We start from the raw sequence: 15,873 nt of genomic DNA, 5'->3' as shown, positions 1-15,873 counted from the left end.
TATCAAATATGAATGAGATCGAGCGATAGAGAGGAAAAAGGTACATTGAAAACTGCTAATGCGGGCGAAAGAGACAGAAACCACTCGTGCCCCCGTCCCGGACCCACACGGCTCCACAAGCTACGGCCCCACACGCTACGGCCACACAAACACGGCCTCGTCCTGTCCCACGCGGTCCCTTCCTACCAGCCCCACACGACGCGGTCCCACACGACGCGACCCCACAAACAACACGACCCCACTCGTCAGCACGGAACGGTCAACTTAACGGATTCCTTCCGTCCGAGCTCCTTCTGCGGTTCAGACAAGGGCTTTGGGAAAACTGAGGAAAAACTAAGGAGCTGGGGAAAACTGAGTACAACTAAGGACCAGAGGGCACGAAAATAGAAATCCCTATAAAGTATTACGGGTTGATATTTTGCATGTTGGTGGAGTACACCATTATCTAAGTCTAGATTTTTTTTAGAATTTTCTAAAACTTTAAATTTGTGTTTTCAAATTTTGATTATTTAGCTCCATGACAACCGAGCTCCAAAACGAATTTCCGATAAATATACTATAGATGACATGGCACTGCTATAAAGGCCATTCTATTAAACATGCTCTCACTGTTTTGCCAATCAAGAGAGAGCTATAGTGCAAGTTCGTGGTGTAGGACACGCCGGAGCAGGGCAAGTCCTGGTCGTCGACCGACGTGTTGCCTGCCCATGCATCCCGAGTTGCCGAGGGCTATTAATTCCCTCCCGGCCATGTTAGCCACTGCTCCAGTTCCATTGCGCTTCTTCGGAACCAATCAACCGAGCTACCCAACGTGCGTGCGTCTATGGCAGCCTCGTCGTCACCGCTGCCGCGATGGGCGCCGACGCCGAGCCCGTCGCTCCCGCTCTGGCGCTGGGGCGGCGGCACGCCTGACGCCCGAACCGGCGACGGCTCCGGCGAAGCTGCAGGCGCGGGCAGGTCGCTGTCTAGAATGTTCCCGTGGAAGCGTCGTCCGGCGCCCGTGGCGGGGTTCGACGGCGTGGAGGTAGCGCCGACGCAAAGTGCGGGCACGGATGTCGTCGACGACCCCGGGGTGTTCCTGACGTGGGAGGACGTGTGCGTCACGGTGGCGGGCGGCGCGTACGGCGCCCAGCCGGTGAGCATCCTGAGCGGGATCAGCGGGCACGCCGGGCCGGGGGAGGTGCTCGCCATCATGGGGCCGTCCGGCTGCGGCAAGACCACCCTCCTCGATGCTCTGGCAGGTTCGTCATCAACTCATCATTTATGCAACGAAATTCTTCTCCTCCCTCACTATTTTCGTACGGTGTTTTCACCAAACGCACGTACGTGTGGGTGATGAGTGATGAGTTTGGTTGTCCGTCATACGAGCACCTACAGAGGTGGACGTGGATACTATTGTCGAATCTGTTACTAGATCGATTTTGCCGCTAGGAAGATATACTACTATTAGGGTGGCTCTGCGACCTGCGAGGGGCAAGCTTGGCTAGCAAACAGGACGAGAAGACTATAGAGCACAAGGAGCTGCGTGGCTAAAATGGTGAGAAGCTAAACTGCACCGAGGGAATTAAAGATGCCTGTAGGACTAAGAATTGCTCATGCGCGCAAGGAGCTGCGTGGTTTGGAGCACCATATAGATCGATCGTGTCTGCACGAGCCGCCACGAGGTAAGGCAATTGGTGAACGAATCATTTCGATCAGATCATGCCAGATGCCAGTTTGCATAGATGCTGCAATGACGACATGTAAACCCTGTTGCAGCATCGAAGTAATCAAAAGAAAATCCTAACACAGAGAGAATTTTCGTCGAAATAATGTTCATATTATTATATGGTTAAAGGTTGGGGTTTTTACTAATTTTCAGTTGGCTCACAGATCATTGGATTGCGTCGTGATGTATGCTAGCCATAAGTTGCAACGTGGTTCGCAGGCTTTGCAGCTAAGATTTTTATAGTTCCACATCGCATAGCAGCAAATGAGTTTTTATTACGTGTTTATGGGTTGTAACTACAAAAATGCTGTGAAATCATTGTATTGCTTCATAAGTTCTGTTAGCCATGAGTTACAATATGGGCTACAGCTGAGGACATAACATAATGAAAATTAAAACATCCCAGGATTAGGCACTCTCAAAAATTCGTGCTATTTGCTCCTCCATCCATTACACATTCATGTGACCACAGAGCTATCAACTGGATTAGAGCATCTCCACTCGTCCCCCCGAACAGGCCCCCGGCGATCGTTTTTTCCATCCGGACGGCGTAATTCGGCCCAGTCGCGCCCCCGGTTCCTCGTTTTCGTCCGGATTTGGGCCTAAATTCATCCGGCGATCCCACGCCATCCCCGGCTCCCCGGGGAGCGCTCGGGGACTCCGGACGAAACGAAAGCGCGCGTGGCCCCAACTTGTCGGCGACAATGGCCTCCGATCTACGGCAATACCCTCGTCGAACGAAAGCTTTGAACTCTCAAGTGGTGCAACATAGATAGATTATATATATTTCGAATATAATTCGAATAAACATAAAAATTACATATAAAAACTTTAAAACTAACTTAAACTACTTCTTCTTCTTAGAAGGCCCCGCCTCATCGTCGTCGCGGCGACGCTTCCGGCTCGTCACCTCCTCGTTGGAGGAAGTTGACTCCTCCTCCTCGTCAGTGTCCTCAGCCTCTTCGTCGTCCTCCTCCTTTTCCTCGTCCTCTTCCTCCTCCTTTTCCTCGACCTCTTCCTCGGCCTGCTCCTTGGCCTCTTCGGTCTCCTCCTCGTCCTCCTCGTCGTCGTCCTCGCTGGCCGGCGGAGGGGAATCGTCGCTGCTGGATGATGCAGCTTTGTCCCACCAATGTCGCCATCCAGGCGGCTTCCCCTCGCTGTCGGTGTCCGATGGCCAAGAGAGATCGCTCATGGTTGACGGAGGATGGTGATCGACGAGAGAACAGATGAATGGCGTCGGCCGTCAGAAACCGTATATGTAGGTCTCTCGACGAAAGAGAGCGGCGGTTGCTCTTCCGCGGAGTTCGTGCTCCGTTACGGCGGTTCTCGCATCGAGGCCACTTCGACCGTTCCCGACGAGTCGTTTCGGCTCTCCGAGTCCACTTCGCGACGGTTCAATGCGTCGAGGGAACTCCGACGATTGCCCTTCCCGGTGACTGCGCCGTCGCTATGCACGCGGTGGGTGCGCGTCCATGGGCTCGCGGCTGGAAAAATGGGCCTCCCCAGGCCAAAAACTTCATCCATCCGGCGCTAAATAACGCCGGATTTCGGCCTGGGGAGCCCCAACGGCTGGGGATGCTCTTATGCCATTGTCACATCAGATGTTTTTGTCGGTACACTGCAGAGGTTTTCGCCGAAATAAAAGAAGTACAATAGCGTTTCATCTACAATGAACAAATAATTGACATTACATTCTCCATTTATGATGTTAGCATCTACCACTCACGAATGCGTGCTTTATTGCTCTCTAGTCCATATCAACATAATGTAGAAACAGTGTTGTTTCATCATTGCTTAGGAAACAAAGGGCTTAGTTTGAAGAAATAGGCCAATGCATTTAAGAACAGAGAGTTTATTTACAGAAAGACAAACAAGGTCTATTACATGATAGGCATGGGCTAGGATGGGTATGGGGTGGGTCACAAGGTCAGCCCGCTGGGCGTCTAACCCAACTCAAATATTTAGGCCTCCTTTGATTCATAGGATTTGTATAGAAATTGTGTAGAATTTAGATCCTATGAATTTTTTTCTATATAAATTGTTTGATTCATAGGTCATATCCTATAGAAATTAATTCTATAGAAATCTTGTAGTGTAAATCCTATAGGAAAAACATTAGCTCATACCTCAAGGAAAAATTCCTTTTGCTTCAATTACACAAACTTCATCTGTCTATAGAATTCAAGTAGACATGACATTCGATTTTTCTATTCTTATACTTTTTCTTTCCTATGAATCAAAAGAGACCTTAATAACAATGGAGAATGTGGGCTGGGCTTTAACGAGATTTGGATCAGTGGCACCAAGTGTCCCACTGGATCTACCTCCGTTCCATAATGTAAGTCATTTTGGCAAACTAGAACAAAGTGATATCTCTCAGTGGTTATGCCCCTTCCATATGTGCCAGCAACTGTAATAAATAGACCAAAGATTGTCCATAGAAAGTCCAGCTGTGTTGTCACTACACCATTCTTCACGCGGTGAGTAAAATCTCAAACCTGCACTTCCCACTCCCCAGCACAATCAGCCGACAAATTCCAAACTCCCATGAGGTAGGGGCAATCAACAATGAGATGATGACTATTTTCCTTAAACAAAATGCTCCAACTAAGGAATTTACGCTAACGATTCACGCCCATGTGCATGTGCAACATTGCAGAATGTTCGATTGAGAGTCCCTGGTTTTAACCATTGAAGTTAATTTTCTTTCCCCTGCAAAAAAAAGAAGTTAATTTCCTTTACATTGCAGGAAGGATAGGGCCTGGAGTCAATGAAATGGGGTTGATTCTGATCAATGGCCGTCGAGAGAAGCTTGCCTTTGGAACCTCGGTAAGATAACACTTCCAACGTTAAAATGTGTTCATCTCTAGAAGCACTTACAATTGATGTATCATCCTGATTTGGTTGTGAACACTGAAAAGGCTTATGTGACCCAAGACAATGTTCTGATGTCGACGATGTCGGTGCGCGAGGCCATCTACTACTCGGCGCAGCTGCAGCTGCCAGGCACGATGCCAGCGGCAGAGAAGCGCGCGCATGCTGATGGCGTGATCCAAGAGATGGGCCTCGGTGACGCCATGGACACGCGCATCGGCGGGCGCATGACCAAGGGCATCAGCGGTGGGCAGCGGAAACGGCTGACAATCTGCATCGAGATGCTCACGCGGCCGCGACTGCTCTTCCTGGACGAGCCCACCAGCGGGCTCGACAGCGCCGCCTCCTACCACGTCATGAGCCACATAGCTAGGGTCGCGGCCAGGGAGGGCATGACCGTTGTCGCCGCGGTGCACCAGCCCAGCGATGACGTCTTTGACCTCTTCCATGGCCTCTGCCTGCTTGCCTCTGGCAGGACCATCTTCTTCGGAGCTGCGTCCCATGCCACCCAGGTGATTATACTACACGTCTGCCTCTATCTCTGTCTCCTTGGAGCAATATTGAAGTCACTTATATCTCTGCAGAAAAATACAGTACTACCAATTAAGAATAAAATATTTATCGTAGGTAAGCCATAGCTTAGCAAACTAAATTAGCCTCCATTTCTGTCCCAATGCATGGGAAACCCTAGATAATAACGTCCTAGCACTCAATGGCGCAAGGAACAGATGGATAATATTATTCTTCAAAACCGAAAAGCGCTGATGACCTCTTTTCAGAAAATTGTGTTGTCATAAGTTTGTTGTGACTTGAGCAGCCACAGAAAAAAAACTGTGACAATCGGCCAGATAGCAGGGTTGTGACAGAGGATAACACCTCCAAAATTATTATGGCATATAATGAGAAACAAGAATACCCCCTTCCCCATCCACATAATCATTGGTAAATCCAAGCTCTTCTGCCATGAATGAAGGCTACAATCAATAATTACTTTGATCTGGCGTTAGGACTTAGGACGTGATCTTCTTACCAAATTTTGAGTTTAAGAGTTGTTTTCGCATTCATTTTGTGTAGTTCTTTACTCAAAGTGGCTTCCCATGTCCTCAACTGAGGAACCCATCAGACCACTTCCTGAGAACAATCAACAAGGATTTTGATGAGGTATCTATTTTTATTATTATTTCCTTTTATGATGTTCCAAATAAAAAAGAATATGTTTTCTTTAGCTATGTGATCCCATATGCAGGAACCTGTTGAAAATTCCAAAGCTAGAGAAAAAACAGCAGTTGAAGCAATAGACATTCTGACAGATGCTTACCAGTCCCCTGCTTACTCAGGAAAAACAATGAACCGAATAGCTGAGATGAAAGGGATAGTAAGTTGTTTACAAACTCATTTTCCTGAAGAGTGAAGACTTCATTATTTTGGCCAAGTGGGTGATTACAAAAACATCATAAATGTGGACCAATCTGTATGTACTAACTGTAAAAATATTTACTAGATTTTTTACTCTGTGACATACTCTAGTTCACAAAAATGATGCTTTAGACTTTGATCACTAGTTTCATTTGTAGTATACCTACATATAATATACTCTTAAAACTATAATATTACGAAAATACATTACAAGAAAAAAATATGTACATGTGATTTTCAAGTCCCCAATCTGAATATTCAAAAAGAAAAATTGGCGGTCAAAGTTTTTAAAATTCGACTAAATGTATGTTCAAACCATCATTTTATAAAAACTAGAGAGAATAACATATCAAATCAGCATTTGTACTGCGCCATGTCATTTTTCATTTCAGTGAACCAGCGCCAAACTCTCACCGTGGAGTATAGATGCTGAACCAGTGATGTGTACACATTTAAAAGCTAACAGTTATTATAATATGTGCTAAATTCTAGGGTGGAGCTCCATTTAGGCAGAGGGAACAAGCCAGCTTCTCAACAAAGGTTTTTGTACTCACCAGAAGGTCATTTGTAAATATGCACAGAGACATAGGATACTATTGGATGCGTTTGGGTATTTTCCTAGGAATTGGCATTTGTCTTGGCACTATATTCTACCAAGTTGGCCACAGTTACAGTTCTATCCAGGTAAGTTCAATAACATGATTTATTAGGAAACACAACATGTTAGATATCAACAAATTGACTCGTTGCCTATTTTCCAGTCCAGATGTGAAGTAATAATGTATACGACCGCACTTCTTACTTTCATGGCAATTGGAGGATTTCCTTCTTTTGTAGAGGACGTAAAGGTTGCTTTCTCTCCCATCATACTAAAATTTTCATGACTACTTCTGTCCGTAATACTGAAATAATTTGTTGGCATTAAGTAAAAAATAACAACATTACTTAAGGTTATCTATCAATTTTCCCGACTAAATAAGTTAACAATATTACATGGAGAGAGAGGTCTCAATTATCAGAGATGCTAGAGAAACTAGCACTAATTAGATCCCAAGCTTTACATGCTCAGATTATCAATCATATATGTCAGCAATCAAGGACTGGAGGGTGCTGTACTGTAAGCTTGTCTAAAAAGATCTTGCGTTAAGACAATGCGCAATTGTAGATTTGAAAATGTACGACTTGTTACACTTAGGTATAACACTTCCTCAGACGAGTTGGAAACAGGAAGTCCGCTCAGATACATATATATTCTTCTCTGACTAACTCCAGAGCTGGTTGCACACCTCGTTTCTACATCGCAGGTATTCAGAAGGGAGAGGCTGAGCGGCCATTACGGCGTGGCGGAGTTTGTGATGTCGAACACACTGTCAGCCACTCCATACCTGGCAGTGATAGCTGTGATCCCCGGCGCAATGATGTACTACCTGACGGGGCTAACCAAAGGGGCTGATCACTTCGCCTACTTCATCATCAACCTGTGCATGTGTACATTGCTGGTCGAGAGCATGATGATGATTATCGCCGTCATTGTGCCGGACTTTCTAATGGGGATCATTGTCGGGGCTGGAGTGCAAGGGGTGATGATGCTCAATGGTGGCTTCTTCCGCCTCCCCAAGGATCTCCCGAAGCCAGTGTGGAAGTATCCTTGCTACTACATCTCATTCCACAAGTACGCGGTGCAGGGGTTCTACAAGAACGAGTTCATCGGGCTGACGTTCCCGAGTGACCAGCTGGTTGAGAAAAATGCCACCATCAGTGGCCATCAAGTGCTGCAGGAGAAGCTCCAGGTGGAGATGGGGTACTCAAAATGGGTCAACATTGCCATCCTCTGTGGGATGATTGTGGTGTATAGGATGATGTTCTTTGGTATTGTCAAGATCGCGGAGGAAGTCAGGACAAAACGAAGGGGAATGAGATGCAGATGGTGTAAATAGATGTGCCTCTCATTTCACTTATTTTCTTATCAGGTACAAAACTGTCATTGGATATAATAACACAGTATGGTATATGGATTGTTTATGTTTCTTTGGATGGAGTTTCTGACAAAGCAGTGGTTGCTGCCTATCTGGTAAAGACCCGAGGAAGCAGCTGGAGCTGGATAACCCGGTGGTAGAATGTACTCATTGGATTTGATCTAAAAAAATGTACAGATTTAGGTGTGAAGATGCTCTGGTATTATTTCATGATGATTAAATGCTTCCGAACCGTTTAACTCTACACTAGTACGAGAGTACCTAAGCGGCTAAGCATATCAAAACCTATATGCCTACCAAAACCGGTGCTGGGCTATTGTACAAGCTCCCTTAATAGTCAGAATACATATCCGACAAACATTCATGTTCTCATCTAAAAACTATAGATACCACGCTGATCAAGAAGTTGACCACCAGCACACGCATCTGAATTGATAACATAACATGGTTATCATAGACAGCTGAAGTGCTGAACCTCCTGTACAGAGTTCTTCTTACCTGAACCAGTTCGTCTTACCTGAACTGCATGTACAGACGTACTGAACCTCCGGGGCGCCTCCTCCCGTTTCTCACATTGCTCGTCGCTGGCGCCTGAAGCTACAAAGGCCTCCGATGCCCGGCTCCTCCTCTCCCGTCTCCTGCCCGGACGGCGTCCTTGAGCTGATTTTCCACTCCGCGGGGCGGTGGCGCCGTAATCCGGCGACACAATGGGGATAGAGGAGAATGGACTCGCTTGGAGGGAGGGGGGAGGATGGAGGAGGAGGACTCTGGCGCCGGCGACGGCGAGAGATTGGGCGTCCGCTTCGGCTCGGCAGTGCTCGCTTCGGTGCGATAGGCAGTACCCTGCTTGGGCTCGGGCTCGGGCTCGCTGGGTGGCCGGCCCATATTACACAGCTAATCAGGCCGGATATTTGCCATATAGCGTATGGACGGTAATCGGGCGGGAACGCTCGCAGCACACATGAGAATTGTGGGCCTGCCTAATTTAAATGGTATGAATATAAAATTTGTAGGATTAAATTTTGTGGGATTTTTTTTTCTACAATGTTGTTTGATGTGTAGGATCCAATCTTCTAGGCAGCCCTTTGCGCTAGGAAATCTAGCATATAGTTACACCAGGTTTTAAAATCCTTTGCTTTGTTTAGACAAGGTGAGCCCGACTTTAAATTGATAAAGCCACAACCGACAGCGTCGGGGGTCGGGGGTGTGCGTGTGTGTGTGTGTGTGGGGGGGGGGGGGGGTACAAAACCATAACATTCAGAGGAACATAAGAAAATGAATAGTTGTGGTGTATAAATTAACCAAAAATGATAAGTTAATTTCACAAGTTTTAAACAAGTACAATTAAGTGAAACATATATAGTCACTCACATTTCAAAGTTTCCCTTATCGATTTTCATCTTCTTAAGAAGATCAAAAACTTCAGCATTAGTAATGGTAGAAAACATGTCTTTCTCCACATAGAAAATTAGACAATCACTCATAAACTAATCATCCATTTTATTGCATAACTTTTTCTTCACAACATTCATAGCTGAAAAGCATCTCTCCACCGTGGCAATTAACTGGCAATATCAATACTAATTTTAGAAGGTGATAGACCAATGGAAAAGTAATATGCTTATTTGTCTGCACCATTAGTTTAGCAAACCTTTAATCCACTCGCACATTGTCAATGTATGTGATAAGTTCATGACCAAGATCATCATTTTTTTCTGAATTAAAATCATCTGGATAGAATTTTGCTAGCTCCACCAAGCTCTCCGAGTTAAAAGCATGAGATTGAGATGAATTTGAATTCTCATGGACCAACTACTCAAGGGTTACTAGAGTCGATGAATGGCAGGAACTGTGAAGATACGTGAAGACAATTCTACAGCTATTTTGTAACCACTTTGAAAACGGCGTGGTCTGCATGCTTGTGATGGCAACAGTGCTAAGTTTGTAAAGTTAATGTAAACATAACATTCAGTGCAATTCTTGTGGAGGTTGAAATGAGAGCAAGGCGGGAACTTTTTCAAAGTACCGAGCTACAAGAACCTTTGCCGACCATTCACATTTAACTAGGATTAGATATTGGATGCTTCCAGTGACATGACACGAGAGGGATCCATGGCAAGAATGCCAGGTTTCTTTTTGGAGCAGCTGTACTGTTGTTTGTTTCAGCCTTTTGTGGCAATGTTTTTCCCAGCCAAGGTATTCAGATATACTCAGGTATCCCATATTTCTGGCGCGCTCTTCAATCTTTGGCATAGATGGCATTGTTAAGAACCAATTATTCTTGGAGCTTTGGCAGTTGAACTGATGCATCGTCCTTCTCTTTTCTGTCTTTTATTGTCAGATATCTTGGAGCTTTGGATTCAGCTCAGATTGTAAGCAGAATGGTATTTCTTTGTGGCAAGCTTTGGACCCGAGTTGAAAACAGATGTCATGGGAAAGAAATTCCTATTGAACTATAGGTCTATAGCCAGTGAGCAGTGGCTATAGGCGGTAATGAAGATTATATGCCAAACTTTTGAGATATCGACATCAGTTTTAAAACTGGCGTTGCAGGTCCATTAGTTAGTCCTGCTGTCAACGTGGTCTAGATATTCTGGAGGGCCTGAAATTGGCGTTCAATGATGCGCATGCCTCAACGTCTATGGAGTAACTAGGATTCTGAAAGCAAATTGACCTGCAATCGTTCAGGAATCAAGCACATACGCGGTGTAATCCAAGTCACATAATCGAGCATTAATCGTGCTGTTGGAAGACGGCACACATCCCGCATTAAGTTTGTCAGGCCGAGGAAACGGATTCAAACACAACTATACTATGGACGCTGGCCCCATTTGATCCTCGAGTGTAAGAGCATGTCTAACAGCCCTGTATATTTTCGCCCCTTAAAACACGAGTAAAGGGTCTTGTATTCACTTTTCGTCAGCCGAAAACTCAGACGAGTTAGCAGAACCCGTATCCCTAAACTGTAAAAGAGCATATTCCTAGAATATGCTAAATCATTTTTTTTTCTTTTTTCCCCTTCTTCCTCCTCTCCTTCCTCCTCCTCCAGCCGCACTGCCCCTGCCCCTGCCCCGCCCGGCCGACCGGCCGTTGCCCCCCGCCGCCGCCCCTGCCCGCCGTCACCGGCCCGCTGCCGCCCCCCGCCGCCGCCCTCCGGCGCGCGCACGCCCGCCACGGCCCCGTCGCTCCCGCCCGCCACGGCCTCCGCCAACCACCGGCCGTGAGCAGGCCGCCCCGCCCACCACGGCCCCGTCTCCACCGCCCACCACGCCCGCCCCCGCCCGCCGCCACCGGCCCGCCGCCCCTGCCCGCCGCCACCGGCCGGCCGGCCCCTGCCCCCCGCCCGCGAGATGACCTGTAGGCACTGCAGCGCGGCAGCCACGGACGCTCGGCGGCGCGGCGGGGGTGGTCGCACGTTTCTCCAGCGGGGCTCCATGGCGGAAGCAGTTGCAATTTGGTGAAAATTCAGTGCGCCACAGGTGAGGGGTTCGCCCTGTATTCAGCCTCCCACCCTGTACTTGTAAGGGGCGAGGAGCCGCCCCGTAGCCAAAACTGTAATTTTTTTACGGGGTTGGGTTTTAAGGGGTCTGTTAAACAGCTGGGTAGAGCTCTACCCCGTATATCGGCGATTATTTTACGGGCTTGGGCGTTTTAAAGGTTCTGTTAGACATGCTCTAACAGCAAAGAAATCATGAGACATGCTTTCTCTGCTGCTAACGAGGGACCACTGCAGAATAGCGATCGAAAATGCGTTGCTAAACCATGTCCTGGTCGGTCTGCGTCATCCTACAATGTGACATTGTAGTTAGGTGTAGCAAAATTCAGAACCGAAGAGGATTCGATTGATGGTGCCGCTACCTGGATTTGTTAAGCTCAGTATAGATACCTCCTTTTTATGGAGTGCTAGTGGTGGGGCGATCATCCGAGAGAGAAAATGCTCTTTTATATAGCTCCATCAAATATGAAAAAGGAAATATGTTCATGATGCACACATGGCCTCGTCAAATGAAATATGACCAGCCACTAGTACATATCAGTCCATTGCTCACATTTAAAATCGCGCATCACACATGGTATAGAGAAACGTCACTATGCAAGGTTGGCAATTAGGTCCTTAATTGCATACTAGAGTTGGTAAACCGTGTGTGATAGAGGCCACCTTTGCACATGATTCCTAAAAGAAAAGAAAAAAGTGTGCGATGCTTGAGATGTGTGTTTCGGAGAGATCACACATGGTTGAAGAAGGACACTCACCAACTCAAATATGTAAATGGATTAAGGAGGACACTTCACTGGTTACCATCAGAAGCAACCTTGACTAAACTATTACCAACCCATTACGTGGAGGACACATCACTGATTTACCATCAGAAGCAACCGTGACTAAATTATTACCAATATAAATTTTATTTCCTGCCATGTTCTGCATTTATTATTGTTGTCCCCAAGCAAGGTATTAAGGGGATGATACAGGAACCTGTGTAGTTTTAGATATTTTAACTAGTACTTAGTTTAGTTATTGGATGCTTCAGGCCACATGAACCTGTGTGGTTTAAAACATTTAACTACGTGGATCAGTTATTGGATGTTTACAAGAGAGCAGGAATCCATGGCAAAAATACCAGGTTTTTTCCTGGGTCAATTGTACTGTTACTTGCCCTTTGGTGGCAATGTCCCAGACAGGATATTCAGATAAGCTCAGGTGGCCCATATTCCTGGCGCGCTGTTCTTCAACATTGATGGCATTTTTGATCGGGACACTAATGTGAGAAATGCTTCAGATAGCAACTCGTTTCTCGATTGCGTGATCGTTCGACTCAAGTAAACGAGAATCAACGGTTTCTTGGAGCTTTGGTTATCGACCAACTACAATGGTTTTCTCTCTTCTGTCTTTTACTGTCTGGTTTCTTGGAGCTTGGGCATCAAGCTCTGATTCTCCGGACAGTGATATTTCTATGTGGCAATCTTTGCACCTGAATACAAAGGTTAAAGAAAATAAATCCTATGGCTGCAGGCCGGTACTGATGATATTCTATGCAAGGTCTTTGAGACGTCAACATTCATCTTAAAATTGATGTTGCGGGTCGATTAGCTAGTCGTGATGTCGACGTTGACTAAATACTCGGGAGGACCTGAAGTTAGCGTTTAATGATGTGGAGGCCGCACCTTCCAAGGAGTAACTAGGATTGCAAGAGCAAATTGACCCGCAACAGTGTAAGAGTAAGAACAATAGTGTACCCAGCAACCGGCTATAACAATTCATATTATTTATAGTCAACTTATAGCTAGCATGTACAATAGTAAGCTATAAAAGTGTGATACTTTTACAATACATGGCCCATATTTTGGTCTCACATAGTGCCTAGGAGCACGTGCTAGAGCTGACTATTAGATAAGAGCTCACTTATCTTCTCTCTCCTAATCTCTTTCCTCCAACTAAGCAAACTTATAATATTTTATTACTTATAGCCAGCTGACTGTATCTTATTGTACTTGCTCTAATCGTTCAGGAGTTGAGCACTGAGGCTGAGATGAGTAATCCAAGTCACATAATCGACCAATGAGAATTATTCGTGCTGTTGGAAGACGGCAAACATCCCGCATTAAGTTTGTCAGCCAAAACGACTAGTACTGTCTTTTTTACAACGAAACAACTAGTACTGTGGATGCTGACCCGATTTTATTCCCGTGTGTATGCGCTGCTGCCAGCCAGGGACCATCGCAAAATAGTGGTCGAAAATGCGTTGCCCGTCAACCGACAAGGTCATGAACTTTTGTTAGTGTAGTGAAATCCTAAGAGACGTCCTAACAATTGTGGAATTGCATGATCTAACCATTTGAATCAAAAGATCGACTTTATAGAAGAGATTATGCAATTATATTCAACTTCTTCTCTCGCGTCTAGGCTAGTGGGTATTTTTTAGATCTCGCACGGGTCTTAGACGTGTATCATTATATTTTTTTTAGGGAGGTCACAAATATTTATTTTAAATACCGCGTTGGCTAGAATTTGAATACAGATCCTTATATACCATATGAAATTTCATGCTCTAACCAGTTCTACCAAAAAAACTAATAAAATAAAAAAGACTAGGCAATTATGCTCAATAAAAATCTCTTGAGTTTGGCGACATAAAGAAGGACCACTCCCTTGGTTGATTCACAGCCTTATGGCTGATTGTAATGAGGTGTGACTGTAGGCTGCAAGTTTTTGACGCACTATTTTCCTTACCAGGGTACCGAAGGGGACTGGAAGATTTTTAATGAGGCGTCTTGCTAGCTGGTTAATATATATGATTTCAGAAAAAAAGGAAACATGCACTTGGATTTGTTTTCCGAGACTGCACACAACAGAACCCAAGAGGTGATCGGATTGACGGTGCCACCACCTTGATCTATCAAAGCAAATAAATACAGATGCTTCCTTTTTTTTATTACATCAACTCTAGCAAAAAAACACTTGTTAGCTTGGGAGACAGTGAGCTCAAGTTTTTAAAATTCGAGAACTTGATTGTAAAGTTTAAACGAATCCAAAAAAAAAAAGGCTGCAGTCAACGACATACACAACAAGCGTGCAAATTTTCAGTGTGAAATACCTTCTATTATGGGTTCAAAAAATGATAAACTTTAGAAGTTTTGAAAATTTATACTTTTCACCACACTAGATCTGCACCTTTGTCTTTTTTTGCTGACCTTAGAGTACAAGGTATTTCTGCTCAGTTTTTGTGCACCGGTAAAATACATTAATTATGACTGCATACTTAGTTTTCTCAACAAAAAATCAAAACCAAGATTTCAAACTTTTCAAAAAAGGGCTACCTCTCATCCGTGCTTCTAAACGTCGCTATCCAACATAAAATAAAAATGATTCAGCATGTTCTAGCTGCAGTTCACTTATATCGTATCCAAGTATCTTAATATACATGTTTATATACCTGAACTTTAGGGTTTTGTTTCCTAGAGTATCCATACACCAAACAGAAAAGATGATGAAACATAAACGATTTTTAATAATTATTGAAGTTGAAGGAAAAAAACATACATACTTATATGTAATGTGTAAAAACTTGATTAACACCTTATAAGATTCTCAAAATGTAAAGGATGCATCTAATAGGAGGCATTCATTGTCTGCTACAATAAACATGGTAACCATGCTTACGATGTAAACGATTTGAGATTGGGGAGAAACCGATCTGCTTTGACCACTTTGACTTGCAAGAAATAACACATAATGCATAAGACTTGATCAAAATGGCATGAAACGTCATGTCGTGGTAGTTGATCTAAATATTCTCGCAACATCCTTTGAGATGATTCTTTATAGTGAATCATGGTCTGCACTTGTTGGAGATGTGAGGACTTTCCAATTTCCTATCCAGGCCTGGAATTTTCAAGGTATGCAGATTGAAATCTTAGTCAGTGCTAACAAAATCGAACAACCTGATCAAAAATAGATAGATAAAGTCTATTGCTATCGATAGTTACCAAAATTCCAGGATATGTAGTTGTGAATTGCCTGCAATGGCTTGCTTATCACCTTGTGTTTCCATTTAAATCTACACACAACATGAATGAACAAAACCTAATCAGTTTTTGAAACTCTTGTTGGTTCAACGGTTCTCTTCGGAATTTTATCTAGACAATGTCCTTGCATCCTCCAAATCTTGTTGTTGCTTCCACTCTGTGCAGGACCTTTGCGGAATGCGAACACCAATAGAACCTATCAATGTAGAAAAATGAGGTCAAACGTACCATGAAGCAGAAAATATGTGTACAAGAAGGGCGCCCAAAGATGTGGAGGACGATATGAATGGATAGTCTTGTACCGGAGACTGGAGCAATGTATTTAAAATGCACAAATGCTTCCTCGGATGCCTTTTCGGTTTCTTTGCCGGC

At 44.8% G+C, this 15,873-nt stretch overlaps 1 protein-coding gene across 1 annotated transcript; it reads left to right on the top strand.

Annotated features, from left to right (window-relative positions):
* The first annotated feature begins 955 nt into the window (after positions 1-955).
* LOC124691196 (ABC transporter G family member 1-like) lies at positions 956-8,166 on the top strand. Its single transcript, XM_047224459.1, has 8 exons — positions 956-1,241; positions 4,458-4,537; positions 4,630-5,094; positions 5,657-5,743; positions 5,829-5,957; positions 6,491-6,682; positions 6,760-6,846; positions 7,303-8,166. Exons 1-8 carry the CDS (start codon positions 971-973, stop codon positions 7,933-7,935), a joined length of 1,944 nt encoding a protein of 647 aa, XP_047080415.1. The 5' UTR covers positions 956-970; the 3' UTR covers positions 7,936-8,166.
* The last annotated feature ends 7,707 nt before the right edge of the window (positions 8,167-15,873 follow it).

This window comes from Lolium rigidum, chromosome 2 (assembly GCF_022539505.1).
Source record: "Lolium rigidum isolate FL_2022 chromosome 2, APGP_CSIRO_Lrig_0.1, whole genome shotgun sequence".
NCBI classification, from domain to species: Eukaryota; Viridiplantae; Streptophyta; class Magnoliopsida; order Poales; family Poaceae; genus Lolium; species Lolium rigidum.
This window is presented reverse-complemented; position numbering and strand designations above follow the sequence as displayed.

Excerpts from the sequence above, each read along its gene's own strand:
- LOC124691196 (XM_047224459.1), top strand. The coding sequence starts at position 971 with ATGTTCCCGTGGAAGCGTCGTCCGGCGCCCGTGGCGGGGTTCGACGGC. Across the intron at positions 4,538-4,629 it reads AGCTTGCCTTTGGAACCTCG|GCTTATGTGACCCAAGACAA; the intron begins GTAAGATAACAC and ends AACACTGAAAAG. Across the intron at positions 5,095-5,656 it reads CTGCGTCCCATGCCACCCAG|TTCTTTACTCAAAGTGGCTT; the intron begins GTGATTATACTA and ends CATTTTGTGTAG.